General features: G+C 41.0%; 1 protein-coding gene across 1 annotated transcript in view; it reads left to right on the plus strand.

The window, feature by feature from the left end:
• Positions 1–15,472, plus strand: part of GPR158 (G protein-coupled receptor 158) — a 1,311,614-nt gene that overhangs the window by 646,642 nt on the left and 649,500 nt on the right. The window contains exon 5 of the mRNA XM_085631696.1: positions 8,257–8,325. Coding sequence (XP_085487822.1) covers positions 8,257–8,325 — 69 coding nt within the window. The remainder of the gene's footprint in view (positions 1–8,256; positions 8,326–15,472) is intronic.

Here is a 15,472-nt window from a genome sequence, read left to right on the forward strand (position 1 = left end):
TTGGTCATAGGTTTCCAAAGGCTGAGCCTGTTGGTGTTCTGTCTTTGGATACCTCATTACTTCCCTCAACTCTAAATGATTTATGTGTGGATGCTGCTCCACCAAAATCTAAGTCAACCCATTTGTCTTATTTCCAATGACGTCAAACAATTAAGATATGTACAGTGCAGGAAATATTTTGTAAAGCTATTCAATTTTCTATTAAGAGCACACTAAACACAGAATAATATGTATTCTCACAATCGATGGCAGAAATGGCCTTGCTTTACTCAGATTTTGTCCACAACCTGAGTGCAGACAAAATAAGAGCTGATGTGTAAATTACAGGAATCATCCATTTCGAGGAGAATCTAAACCGGTCTTAGCAGTAGGTGTTGAAGGCCAAGACTTCTCCCTACAGTGTGTGAACTGAGTGAACCACTCCACTCTACTGTACTGTGTTCTACTACTCCTAGAGGCACTAACTGTCCAGAACTTACATCATCAAATTAAAAGTAAATAATGTTCATAAATATCGTACATATTCATGGTGGTATCTCTCATTTGTTGTTCGGGTACTACAGTTGAAGAGGTGTGGAGTGTCCAAATCACTTGTCTAATATGTGCAATCAAACAATACTCCACAATGCCGAATCATTTCAGTCAAATCGATGGCAGCTTGCATAGTAAAATCTCAGAGCAGGAAGATGAAGGACAGAGTGTCTTTTTTTATACCCAGACTGAGACATGTTGGGTGGAAATATCTTCTAGATGAGTCACCAAGGCATAGTCCTCACCGCACAGCTCTGGGAGTGCCTCAGTTGATATACTGTTAGGCCTCTCTTTGTCTAATATGTTGGAATGTGGTTTCTTGGCGCTTTGGAGGTTTTTGGTAGGGCTCTTTTGGAACCATCAGCTCTAGCACTCAGTTACTGTTTTGAATGGGATCGAGGCTTGTGGAAAATCAGATATTGTCCTGCTAGCCTGATGTGCCAGATATGGGCTGTTTCCCAAAGTTTTTAAATAGTCTTCTGGTTAACAAAAAGGAGGACAGTAAATAGCCCGACAAATTGAAATCTAACTATTTCATCTGTGTCAATCTGCAGCTCCAAAGTGGACAATAGTGAGTGACCTGCCCATCCTTTTTCATATACTTTCAATTCGTTCTCTAATCTTTTCATCTCCACGTACAATTTTGTGTCTTTTCCTTTTTCCGTTCAAAATTCTTTCTCTTTTGCATTTTCTTGTGCCTCAACTGAGGGGTCAGTCTTGTTGTATCTTAGTCTTTCTTAGTCCACTTTCCTAAGCATTGGAAGCTTCTGCTATTCTGTTATTTTTTATATCTTTCTTTTTGTCTGTCTTTCATCTTCTCTCAAAAAACATATGTCATGTTCCCCTTCTCCCTCTACCTTACCAGCATTTTCCTTCGATTATTATAATAATTTTAACAACTTCATATATTAATACTGTAGATGTTTTCTTATGGAGAGTATTGATACAACTGTGTAATACATAAAATCAAATTAATTGAAGGGTAGGAAGTCCGCAATGGTTTCCTAATTGCCGCGTCCTGCAACAATACTATTTAGAATACATATTCGGTTTGGTTTTAAACTTGTGAAAATGTACCACCTATGACCTTCATTACAAGTTGGGCATCCGAGGATGAGCTACTTACCCCTCATTCAAGAAATGTCAATACCAGGTAGACTGACCTCCTATTTGTAGTGTTCAACATGAAAAAGTAGGCAAAACATGCAGATTCCGTTTTAACACACCAAATTCTGCATGTTCTGCCTTTTTTCTGAGCCTTTTCCCCAAATAGTTCTGCCAGTATTGGAATGTAGGAATCTACCTAGCAAAATTGAGAAGTTGTGACAAGGAGTCAGAGGGCCACCTTTTATTTGCCTGCCCCAAGTACCACGACCCTCGTAAAAAATGGTTAAAACCTCTGTTTCAACGCCTTACTTGTGGTAGGTCCGCTGAGGCGATTCGGGCACTAAAGACCAATACTTCAGAGTTGTTTGTGGTGAGCACAGCGAAATTCTTGGGCTGGGTTTGGATCATTAGAGCCCATAAATAGCTAGAAATGTTTTTTTTTTTTTTTTTTTTTTTAAACCTTTATTTGTGCATATTAAAAGAACAAATACGGGCCTACAACCATCAGGCCGGCCACAAAACGGTTAAGCACTGAGACAAACATTACATCCCCTGTGCATCAATGGTCAAGATTAGCAACGATTCAGGAGTTATACACTGGAGATATCCTTGACACCAGGGGAAGGAGAAGTGAAGGTTAATTTTAAGGTTTTCAAAATAATTTTATCGAGGAAAAAGTCACTAGAGGATAGAACCAAGGAGATTCGAGTCCGCAAGATGGCTTCATCACACGGGAGAGCAGCAGCATCATTAAAAACGGCCATAGAAAATCTCAGACAGTGAGGCGATGCAGTTATATAACAGGATAGTCACATGAGTAAATACGCACCCCTCCAAAGCCGCCCCCACTCAATCCACCCCACACCCGGACCCCGAATCGGAAACAAGGAGAGCGCAGAGACATAGAAGAAAAAGGCCCATAGAACTAAAAAGAAACAGTAAATTACCCCCCCACCCTACACCAATGCGGAGGCTACGGCCTGCCCCCCCCCCCAGCATAGTGCCTGTCGCCCAATGAACCCGAAATATAGACAAGAGAGAAAGTAGGAATAAAGGAAAGAAAATAAGAAAACAAAGAAGAAAGCGGGGAGGAGCCCACGTAACCTCGGAGCGCCCGAAGCCACCGGCCAACTACGTCTCCACACACTGAGAACCCACTACACACAAAGGCGGTCGTGTGAAGATAACGTGTCACAACAATATAATGAAGGCAGACAATTCGCGACGAGTGCGCACAACATATGCAGACAGTTCCAGTCCCAGTCCAGCCCATCCGTGAAACCATGGTGATAGAAATCAATCTAGCCCTGGCCCGATCGCGGGCGTAAGATTAGACTAGCCCCCACATGAAGGCCCCGCAGCCCGTGCAGACAAAGACAATATGGCCGCTGGGGAGAAGATGGAGAAGTAGAGTCACAAAATGGCCGCCGATCATCTATTGAGGTCCCCTTGTGCACCATATAAAATCCAGACCTGGCCTGTAAAGTACAGGAGTTCCACATAAAAGAAGCCGTAGGCCACCGTTAACGGTTCCTCGAGGACGTCAGGTGTCGCTCAGCTGGATACTCTTGCGTGTGCGGTGAGGCAGGCAACAACAAAGCAGGCAGCAATGAACGGGGAAACAAAGTGTCCACAATTGAGCAGGAGATCGATTGATCCTGGGTGCCGGGAAAGCCAGATGCAGACACCAGTGTAGCACGGTTATACCCAGTCGTTGCGTCCCCGCAAGAGGACAGAAGCACTGGCAGACCCACGTCTTGTTGAGAACAAACGGGGCGCTCACGACCCGCAGCCGACAGTATGGAGTCGAACCGCTCACTCAGCGTTTGCAAGCCATCACACAATTGCAGACGAAAGTCCCGCAGGGCAGCCAGAACGGAGCCGCATGTCAGCGGAAGCTGCGCCCCCACATCGGCAGCAATCCGGGACGGCACTGTGGAGCTGGAGTCTGGTAGAGGGAGGGCGAAGCGGGCAGCGGGCGAGACCGGAGCATCACCCCCCAGCAGCGAGCAGGCAATCAACGCCATGTTTTACCGCTGAACGGTACAGTGGCCAGGGGGGGGATCGTAACAAGGAGGCAATTCCCCGCAGGTCTGCGCCGCAACAGGTGAAAGCCAACAGTCGCTTCCCCTCCCTCGGACTCTCTTTGCAGCCGACTAGGCAATAGAAGAAGGGGGTCTGCAGCCTTCCACAGCGCGGGCCACAGAGCGGGGCGGGAGACCCGCCACACCGGGGCTTACCCTATAGCTCCAGCCCGTCAGGTGAAAGGTGAAGGAGGTGTCCGGGCGTCTCTCCCCCGGCTCGTCTGGCGACAGTCCGTGGTGTGAGGCGGGATCGGGGCCGCGGGGCTCAGATTTGCGCCGGGGGTCCAGTGACTGCGGAGCTTCCAGGGGGCCGGCCAAGGCCACAATGGAGCAGGGGTCCAGCGCGGAGAACAAAGGCACCAAGAGCTCCGGCATCCGGGCGGGCTCAGACTCCGGGAAAGCGGCGGCGCGGTCAGCGCGTCGTCGCGCACTTTGCACCTCGAAAATCGGCGAGGATAGGAATCAGGATGATAGTCCGAGGCCAAGGGCCGGCGGAGCCGGGCGCTCAAGCGTCTGCTCCGGTCGCCATCTTGGCTCCTCCCCTAGAAATGTTTGATCATACGATTCGTACTTAAAAGTTTTAATCCAAAGTTGGATATTGCACAGTATTTTAAGATGGCTTTATTTATTGATTTTATGTTTTAAAAAGAAACTGTATACATAAACGGATCGTCTAAACATAAATGGGATGTTTAACAAGGATTATTTTTAATGTATAGTTTTTATTGTGTGTAAACTGGTCAGTATGTGGCGTTTGTAATGTATGGCCTCAACTGTTTGTGTAAATTCCGCTGTCTTTTATGATTTTATTATCGAAATAAAGACTTTAAAATCTGAATCTGAGAAGTTGTGATAATTATCACACTGCTGGGATTAGAATTTAACCCAGAATTTGTAACGAGGGTCGATAACTTTTATGACCAAAACCATAAAACCAAACCCATTGCATGCACAATGTAAAGGCCAGATTGGTTCAGCAATCCATTTTTTCACAGAATGAGTGTGAACAAAGTATGGTGTTTCCAGTTCAAATTTACATTTGAAAGTTTTTTCTTATTTCTAGGCAAAAAAATCTTGTGCATGAGCCTGCACAGAATTTCACACAGAGAAATGTATTTACATTTTGTTAATTTGCTCAGATATCTGGGCAAACACAAGGTTTCAAGGGCATTTTAGTGCTAATATTGTTTAATTTGCGCATTATAGGTTTAGCCGCATTGAATGGCATACTTAGTGGTTGACTGCACAAGTTGAGCCTTGGATCAGACTCCGATGGTTTTGATTAGGAGGAAAATAGAATTTGAAAGCATTGCAACAAGAGAGAGGGAGAAAGAGAGTGGTTTTAAAAAGGTTGGTCTTGGTTCCATCACTTTGGGAGCAGGCACATGCTGATCTGTTAAGCTTTGACTTTAGTGAAGCATGGGTACATGACAACAAGGTATACTGATATCAGTAGCCCTCCAACTCCATACATGTCACCTATGAGAGCCGTACTGCCATGTACAGGATTTACAGGGCCTTTACATGTCAATGCTAAGGTCCTCATTACCATCTGGCCTCCACTGAATGTGATAATTACCGTCTACCGTGAGATATTAGTGATTTTTGCATGGATTTTGATGCTTGCTGCAACAAATTTGCATGCTCTGGTGAATACCGGCCATGTTCTGACCTGCAATAGTTATCACACAACTCATAAATCCGATATGTTTGGTAACAGGAGTTACTGCCCACGTGGGAATTTAATGACCCACTGGGAATGAGGGCATAAGATTTGAAATCTGCCACCATGACTGTGAGTAGCAATGTAAATCTGTACTATTATGCTTATGTATGGAGTGGAGAGAAGTGTCTCCAGTACAGACACAAGACATTTCTTGATGCTCGCTGTACTGCATCTTCTCAAAGTGGGAATGGGAGGTGTTCAAGGTGCAGATTCCATGGCATCTCTCTTTCAACGAGGGATGCATAGGAACCTGTGATTGCCATAGCCCTGGGATACCATCGAGAACAACATTTCCACATATTCAATATGCGTTTGCTAAACATCTCATTTCCATTTGCTTTTCTAATATGACACATGGAAATTGTCTTCGTTAATGTGCATATGCAGAATATACTCTTTTTTCAACTACATATGTAGACCCAAGCATGAACACACTATTTCACTGTGATGCCACACTATTGTGATACTGTCCAATTGGCACAGTTGGCATAAGATCAAATGACACAAATTGTTGTGGATCAAGAACACATTGACTAAACTGCAAAAAACAGAGTGAGTTGAGAAGGAACCCAAGTATTGCTCTAACGTTCAATTGACCACCTTCCTTAATTTAAGAAGGTAGCGTGTTTTTATAAAACTGAAATTTGGGTCTGCTCTGTGATGGGACAACCAAACATTGCCCCTTTATCCCTCTTCCTTGTCAAACCTTGCATTTCACAGAGGCATGTCCACATCTGGAGTAAATCAGCCTGCTGCTGTATAGTATATAAGTCTTTTTCCTAAATATAACAGCCCAGGAATTTGAAAACTCCAATTCTGTGTGTGTCCCTTGGACACATTCATCCTGCTAGTTTCATCTTATAACTGGGTTTTCTTTGTTCTTTCCCTTTATTTAATTCTTTTTGTTTATTTGAAGGACACAAAGCTTTGGGTCTCCTTGTCTCAACATGCGCAGGACATGTGGCTATTGTTGAGTATGCCCTTAGGGTTTGGGATGGACATGTCTGTAGTGTATATCAGCCGGCATGCAAAATTCTAGGGCACGTAAAGTAGAACATGTGATGCACCCAAGTCTACCAAGTCCACTGATTCAGTACAATTACTTCTTATGTTCTTGCTCTTTAACGGAGCACAGCTAGCAAAAGGGAGGAGTTTTCCTTGCAATGTCTTGATTCATGCTCACTCCTCTTCTTCCCAATATTTTGGTTACTTGATCTCCTCCTGTATGGTTAGAATTTCTTCTGCAAACAGTGATATTATTTGTAAGGTGGGAACAGTATTTGATGCCTCTTAATTGTTGCAGGTTATAAGTGAGTTAGTCATACACATTGCTCTTTTATTTTTCAATTAAGAATGTGTGTGCTGGTCTTACACTTTGTGTACTTGATGGTTGCTTTGAGTCATACAGGATGGATTCCACTTTGTGCATGTTGCACGCATTTAAAGGTCTGATAATGCTGACTTATCAAACCATTTTCTGCAGGGCGGGACCTGGTATTTTATGGAGGTGATTTCCTGGGCTATGATAACATTGCAGGCTATATGTTTTCAAATATGTTTATTTGCTTTTGTGCTTGATCCTATGGATGGCTAAGATTTTTGTGGGTTTTTGAGTAGGAGGCTTTTCCTTTCATTGTAGTTACAATTAATCTCACTAAGCAGCAAAGGTCTGGTGGCAGTTAAGGCTGCTGGAGCAAGTATCCTGTCTTTTACCTTCTTATGTACTATGTTAGTGGAAATTATCTGTTTCTTCTCGAAAGTTTCTATGCACTTGTAAAGCTTATTAGGTAGAGATATAGGATTCTTGGAGTCCCTGGAGGCTCCTGAGATTGAAATTAAAGAGGTAATGTCAAACCTATATGGAGAATTAGGGCTCAATGTCTAGGCGTTTCATTGTAATAGTTTCCCTATCCACTGGACTTTTTCTGTTAACCTGGGTCTGGACTGTCCTGACTGGTGTAAGATCACTCTGTTGTGTCACAAGTGTTGATGGTTTGCTCTCATTTTGAAGCCTTTACCATTAGTTGTCAATGGTCCTAGTATCACACCTGGCGTTTGAGAAGGTGATGTGCAATTACATTTCTGGCATGGTTGCTTTCTTGTCATTCTGTTCTTTGGTCTGTCTATGCGTGGAGGCTTAAAAGTTCCTTTCGTTGGAGCTCTATAGATGTTTTACTACATTCTCCCTGATGGTTCAGTTTGTGGGTCCCCAGCTGCATTAAGAATGGGAGGTAATCAGGAAAAGGGGCACGGGGTGATGCCGCTTTTATGTATGGGGACTCTCCACTAATCAGAGACCATCAGTGACTTGTCAAAGTTGGGACAACCCACTCTTTCTCCTTTGATGGGTTATGGTTTCAACCTTTCTTTTTTTGCTTTCTGTCTCTCTATATCTCTTTTCTCTTTTTACCTTTCTCGTTCTATATCTTTGTCACTCTCCCTTAGTCTCTTTCTCTGTGTCTGTCTTTCTTTTTCCATTTTCTCTGTTTCTCTTGTTCAGGTTTGATAAACACCATAAGCGATTCTGTGGTGGGCATCACAATGTAACGTATTCTGGAGGTGGAGGGATTTATTTAAAAAACAAAAAATTGTGGCTTACTGCACTGTGGTCGTACCTGTCTCAATTACCTATGTTTAAAGTAAGGGCTGTGCGGAGTGTAAGACATTGTAGCTAGATTGAGAGAAAGGGAATTTTTATTTTAAATAAGGTTTAGGATGCATATTATCTTATCGCGATCACTGTTAGTATTTCTCTGCAGTGCATACATTCATTCATATTTACTGAGCTGAATGTGCTTTTATTTTCAGAGCATCAGAGCTTCAGGACTTGTTCTGCTGGAGACGGTGCTTTTTGGATCCCTTCTACTCTATTTTCCAGTAAGTTATACAATATTTGTATTTGTAGCGCTGCAATGTGGCCGAGAAGCATCACATCTGATTACTTACAGTCTACTAAGCTCTCCAAAATATGCTAAAAATAAGAACACGACAACTTGGCAATGGGAATGTGAATTAAGTGGGAAATCTCATAACAAACAAGCGAGCCGTGAGGGAGTTCTGCGGCTGCTTTGGTTAATTAAAAACTGCTCACTACAGCGTTTGAAAAAATGACACATCTAGCCTACGACGAGACAAAAACGCTGCAAGGTGTGACAGTGCATTGAAGGACTGTTGATTTCAAACATTAGTAAACTGTAGGACGGATTGGCCCTAGTTTAATTCAAGCTGGAGTGTTATTGGATAACTGCAGGATCCATCATGCACCAAATGCCCAAAACATATCAACTAACATACTAACAGTCCAGTCCGTTCACAAAATATGGCCGCAAATTGCAAACAATTTTAAAAAAATAGATTCGTATTTTTTTTAAAGTAACCTTTGTGTTATATTTCATTACAAAATCACCATATGCATTGGGTCAAAGAACGACGTGCATAATGAATATTAGTACGGCAGGTTGCAATTTGTGATTGCCTACAAACACAGTGGATGGTGAGCTGAAATGATCAGCAGACCATCATTCCATGGAATTATATTTTTATGCATTCCTTGTTCCATAGAGGAACCAGTGCTAGCTTTACAAAACATACATCAGAGAGGAGCAGACAGTGGTCTCTTGGACCAGTGCCACCTGTCCCCAATGCTTCAACACAATGCACAAAGGCAAAGGGGTCTCAGGGAGAGCCCTTCCTATTTGTGAATCAATAGCCACCTCCGTTGAGCTATTGGTAATGCATCAATGGTTTGTGAGCCAATATGAGGTTGCAGACCATTGATACATTGCCCACTAAATCACAATTTGTAAGTAACGCCTCATTTACATCCCTACAGAATTTCAATTTGGCATGGGTTGCAAAACTCAGTTTACGAGTCATAAAAACATTTTACGTTTGCAAATGGCATTTTGCAGTCTCAACTCCAATGATTTTGTGAATCGCAGAGTACACAAATGCACAATACCATTGTATATCTGGACTACAGTCTCTGGAATTTTCACATTCAGCTTTACTGTGAGGAGGTGCTGCATAATCAGGGCTGCATTGTCGTCGTGCACAGACTTAATTTGCTAAATAGAATTGATGTAATTCCATGAAGCAAATAATTCATAAAGGCAGAAAAACGTAATTCCAACCGGACATATATTGCTCCGGTCGCAAGATGATATTGGAGTCTGTGTTGGGGCTCCACAGCCACAATTATATCATTGAACATTTCAAAACACCTATGTGTCATCATGAACCACCCTCATGTGTGTGAGAAATGATTTTGTCTTGTAGCTTCTTGAGCTTATGTGTATACCATGGGATCTGACATCTGTATTGTGTAGTGCACACTGATTATTTTGGCATTACAGAGTTTATTTAAGGTATGGATCAATATTTTTAAATTGGTTTGTATCTCTCCTGCCTTGTTTAGTCGATGTCTGATTGTTCTGAATTTCAAAATCAGGACGGCTTGCCTTCTCAGTGGCATATTCTCAAAGCTGAACCCTCTCGGATTGGTTTGTACAACTTCAAGAATAGTACACCTAGGTTACTTTTGCACTATGGTCTTTTTAGAGAAAGTGGTTGAACAATGGTGCGGTCACTGGTGCAAGACTTGTGCTGAATACTTATTTTGCAAGTCTCTTAGTATGTTTCTCCAATATAAAGAACATTATAGGGGCACAAACCACACTTTTTTCATTACAATTGGTAAAGGATGAATGGAAAATCCAAATGTTATGTGATCATTCTTCTGCTGTATGATGGCACACTGCACTTTGGCGCACCAGTGATGACCATTGATCAATTATTCTGTTGTTTAGCGTGAATAGGAAGATGGGCTCATAGAAGTTCTGATTTAAAATTGCAATTCCCTTTGAGTCTCGTTAGATTTTGGCTGGTGGTTGCTATAGTGGTACCAATACATTGCATGGGTCAATGGTAGATAATCATACCCATGGTTTGGCTTCTGTTTTCTCATTCCATTTTAATTGTCTCCTCTGAGGGGAATAAAACAACATCTTTTGTGGGCATTTTTAAGACGTTTTTTTAGATAGCCTTTAGATGCAAGTTTAGAAATAAGCTTATCTGAGTGTTCAAAGTATACCTGTTTGGTGGGAAATGTGTGTTTTATTCTAAGTACCTGGCCAAAAAGGGAGCTTTTCTCTTGGGCAGAAGTTTTGGTAGTGCAAAAGGATATTTTCCGTTTTCTTTTTGTGGCGGGTTGTCACAAGGTGCCCTGAGTCATGTGAGATCAATATGCCCAAGAACCTCTTTGTTTAGTTAATATGGTGCATCACAAACTTGATATCTTAGGATCTACTGTTGAGCCAACAAAACAATTATTGTAGTGTGTCTTCATTGCTGGTTCAGATGCAAAAATGCCATAAGTGTATCAATCCTGGGTGGTAATGTTTTCAAAGTATGGTTTGCTATTGGAAATCCATTATCCTTTTATTGCGCCATGTAAAGAATTGCTAGTTTGGGGCAAAGGATCAATACATTGCAGTGTTTTGAAAGAGGAAATCACCTTGAAAAGAGAAGAAATTCTTCTTTGGGATACCTCTGCCAATTAAACAGTGAATTCTGTATGAACCCGGTGGGGTCATAGATATTAATGTAGGAACCATTCAATAATTTCTAAATCTTCATCTTGAAGGATGAGATGTATTAAAACTGTACGTCCAACATAACCAAATGTGATCTGTTTTGTTAAAAGTTTGCTTACCAGTCTGTTAATGATGTCAGTTGTATCTTTGACATTTCATCTGGTTGTTTCGAAAGATGTTTTTTGAAAAAAATTGATGTATTTGTAAATAGGATCAAAAATTGATTCATAGCAATGGGGCTGATGAAAGTGTTTTTTCATTCGTTATGTACATTGGAAAACAAATGCAGCAGGGGGGTGTGAGTTTTCTTTATCACAAAAGAATGCTCCTTTGAGCTGAGCTAACCTTGCTCCAGTCCTTCATCTGCAAACCATTTTCTTCTCATCCAGTTCTGCTATTGGATTGATAATTGTTCATTTGTGGTGTTCATGGTTGGTTACTTGGCAGATTCCCTCAGCATTGTAGTCTTGTCTATTAAGTATCAGTATTTCACCTCCTAAGTCATTAGGCTTTATATTATCTCTTTGTTAATATTAACCTAGGATAGTGCTGTGAACTGTTCACAAGACATATTTGGTTTGAAGTGCCTTTTCTTGAATTCCATATTTTCAATTGTTGACATTACTCTCATTTCAATTGTAAATATTTGGGGGGATGGGCGATGATGGAGGACGGAAGGTAGATTTAATTGGTAGCTCCGTCTCAGCACCCATTGTTAAAGAAGCTTGTAGGTCAAACTAGGCTATTCATTCCAATTTGTTTAGGAATTAAAAATTGTAGGTTTCATATTTAAAAGGTCCGTGGCCTTGATGGTACTAGTGAACGGCCTTAGGATAATACGCTTCATTTGGTCTTCATTCAGAGTGAAACTGGGAAGTTTAATCACTGGAGATTCTTTCACCATCTGTACATTTTCCTCTTGGTCCAGATATCCCCTGTTTTGCAATTTTGCTTGTACTTGCTCATTCTTCTTTTTCAGCCTCAGCTTGAAAAAGGATTCAGTTGTTTCATACCTAGATGTTGTTAGAACTTCGTCACTATTTTTATTGTTGTCTGATTCCGATGATGAAAATTGTAAAACGTAATCAACTCCTTCTTGGAACAACCATGATATGTAAGAGATGGTGTTTCATTATCAGGTTTATCATAGAGGTTATGTATTAGAAAGGGCTGTAGAAATTTTAGCCTGAAATTAATGTAATCTGTTCTTGAGTTTTTTTATTATGTTTGATTTATTTTACTTCCTGGGCTTGTTTATTCACCTTTTCCAACAATGTGTTGCTGTGTGCTATTTGTTATTTTCTGCAATCAGTATTTTGATTTTTTATAGATCTTTCAGATTTAATATTTGGGTATCGTCTATATCCAGCAGCAGAAAATCACAACTACATTTGGCTTCTACAAAGCTGATTTCTTATTGATAGATCTCATCTTCTACAAAAATTATTAGAATATTACTAATTTGCATTCCATATGGAGTATTACCAGCCTTAAGACACTGTAGGTCTGTTCGTGTTTGTTTTTCATGGTGATACAGCTAATGGTTATTTAGCAAAAATGGAGTGGGGCAGTTCAAGCAATTTTTGTATAAGATTTTTTGAGTAACTGAGTTGTGGCCTCTTTCAGGCGTTTCTCCATGGTAGATGTTATGACTATGGGAGAAGCCAAAACGATGGATCAGCAAATCCACAATACTGCAAAACAATTGCAGGGCTGCATAAGTAAAACCTTGCACTCACTGCTGAAAAGGATACGTTTTGGGGCCTAAAATTTAACTCAGAAGATTGAAGCTGGGACTGCTGAATGTCCACCTCTGGCATCCACCACCACACACTCTCTTCTCCATTATCTCACTCTTGCAGGTTCTTTTTCATCACTGATTTTTTTGTTACTGTTATTCTGTTCTCTTTTTTTTTTACTTTTGTTTTTTACTTTTCTCTCTCTTGTTCTGGGTCAAAGTCTGATGATGGATAAGTCCCAGTGGACACCACCTGCAACCACTGGCTGAAATTCAGCACTGCTCGTAATCAAGAATTGGTTCCCTTATAAAGCTGGTTGGGCTTGATAATACTATTCAGAAAAGAGACCCCCACCTGGGCTACACACCTGAAGTCATCAATTAAATATATCCATGAGAAAACGTCACATACAATGCTATGTTTACTTGATGACAATAAACTAAGCACTTTATTGCAGTTTCAATATTATGTTAATGTACTTCGGTTGGAAGAGCTATAGGGCAATTTGCCTATACCAAAACTATAATAGATTGAGCTTCTTATCTATGCAAATTTTGTCAACTGATAAATCAGATGATAACTGGTTGTGGATAAGCATTAGTGCTTCTATGGAAACAGATATGTTCTAGAGGCTATGTAGAATATCTATATTTCTGTATTTGAATCCCATTGTACCAACTTCTTCAAAGCATAATTCTTGGTAAATCATTTTTTATCTAGTGTCCTAGTTTGCTTTTCAGGTACTGTATCTTAGATATTGTCCCGGGGGTGTAACGGACATTTGTGCCCATTTTGCCCCCCCCACTCCCCCCAGGTGTGGTTCCTTCTGTAATATTGGTTGTACCAATGCACATCATATGCAGATGTGATCACTAAGGTGCACTCCCTCATTTACATGCAATAGTGTCCCCATTTAAATGAGAATAGCCTTTGCACTTTGTTACGGGTACAGGCATTAGAATGTCGGAAGAGCCAAAGTGACAAATATCTGTAAGTGGCATTTTCTGTGTCTGAAAGGATGAAAAGGGTTATGGAAGAGCGAGAGAAAAAGATGATTTGAAAGAGAAAAGAGATGTAGAGAAACAGAAGTGGAAGTAAGAAGGATTAAATATGATGGGGTAATAAAGTCGAAGATGGTCGAATGGAACGAGAAACTGAAAGGTGAAGTAAGGATGACCTGGGTCACACTAAGGGCCTTCCTTGGAGTTTGAAAGATGGGATACTCTATCCCAAATCTGAAAAGTGTCCTGTCTGCCCTTTTACTATTACTAGCTTTTGAGATTTATAATACAGAGGATGGGATATCTGTCATGGTTTGACCAAGTATGATATTCAACTAATTCTAAGTAAGGCCATAAGAAATTTGTGAACATGACTTCCATAAGGCTGACTGTACGAGGAATAGTAAGATTGCTGTGCTAGTTAAAGTTTTGTGGATGGTCGGCTATCTGTAGCTGCGTTTATTAGTGGTTGTTCTAATAGCTGTAAGGACATCCATAAGGACTGTTAATAAAAGCATTTTGAAGATTGGGCTTTTAGTAAATGGGAAGAGTGATGTGGTGAAGGTCTGTTTAATGCTGACCAGCTGATATTAATCTTTTGAAATAAAAATGTGTAAATTAGTAAGATCAAGACCGGTTTGTCTGGTGTGGGATTGATGAAATATCAGACAGCCTTGAAGAGGGATTTGCTTCTGTTGTATATTTCATGACAGGTGATATGTAATACCTGATTTTTATATTTGATTACTGCAAAAATAAAGATTTTTTAAATGTAAGTGCATTTTATGGATGCATTGAGCCATTGATACCTGTCATTTATTGCAAACATGAATATCACCTTACACCTCCTTACCTGTAGCTACGTAATTAACAATAGTTCTGCTGCTCTACATAACATACTTAACAACTTATATTTCGTGATGGCTACTTTTTTATTATTTACACTGGATGTATCTGTAGGCAATTACGTTTTTGATCAAGAGGGTTAAAAGCCCTTCCCTAACAACAACGACAGTCCTTGTCAGGGTGAACCACAAAAGTCACTAAATTGACCAGTGCTTAACACTCTGGTAACTTGGCACAAAAGCAGTCAGGTTTGACTTAGACGCACTGTGTTAAGTATTTATGCATCACTCATACATCAATAAAGTGAAAACATAGCACAAGAAAACTCTCACACTAATTTAGAAGAATAGAGAACATTCCAATAAATAAGATGACACCTAAATTAAATCCAATCAGTAGATCCAGAGATATGCAATTTTAAACGTATTTGTAAAAATAGCACCAAGACGCAGAAGGCGCTAACTGTGTGTATATCTGGTTTTACTAGACAGGGACAACGTCACAAGTTCTGGCTGACCACGATAGAGTGCAGGAAGGGTACAGGGAGCAGGTTAATCCAGCTGGAAAAGTTAACTTCTCAAAGTCTGGCGTGCAAAACTTCAGGATTTCACAGGAGGATCTCAACTGATACCAGCTAAGGATACAGGACCTGAGAAAGCACCTCTTGAGGATTAGGTTCTCACTGCAGCAGAGGCCCACAGGGCTCAGTATGGTCCAATTGCAGTTCCAGGCAGGTCCAGTTGCAGGCACAGGCAGGGCCAGTTGCAGGCACAGGCAGGGGCAGTTGCAGGGAGGCCTCTTGACCTTCTAGTGTCCCTGCAGCTTAGGACACAAGGTCAGTTAA

The sequence above is a fragment of the Triturus cristatus genome, chromosome 10 (assembly GCF_964204655.1).
Source record: "Triturus cristatus chromosome 10, aTriCri1.1, whole genome shotgun sequence".
In the NCBI taxonomy this organism is placed as follows: domain Eukaryota; kingdom Metazoa; phylum Chordata; class Amphibia; order Caudata; family Salamandridae; genus Triturus; species Triturus cristatus.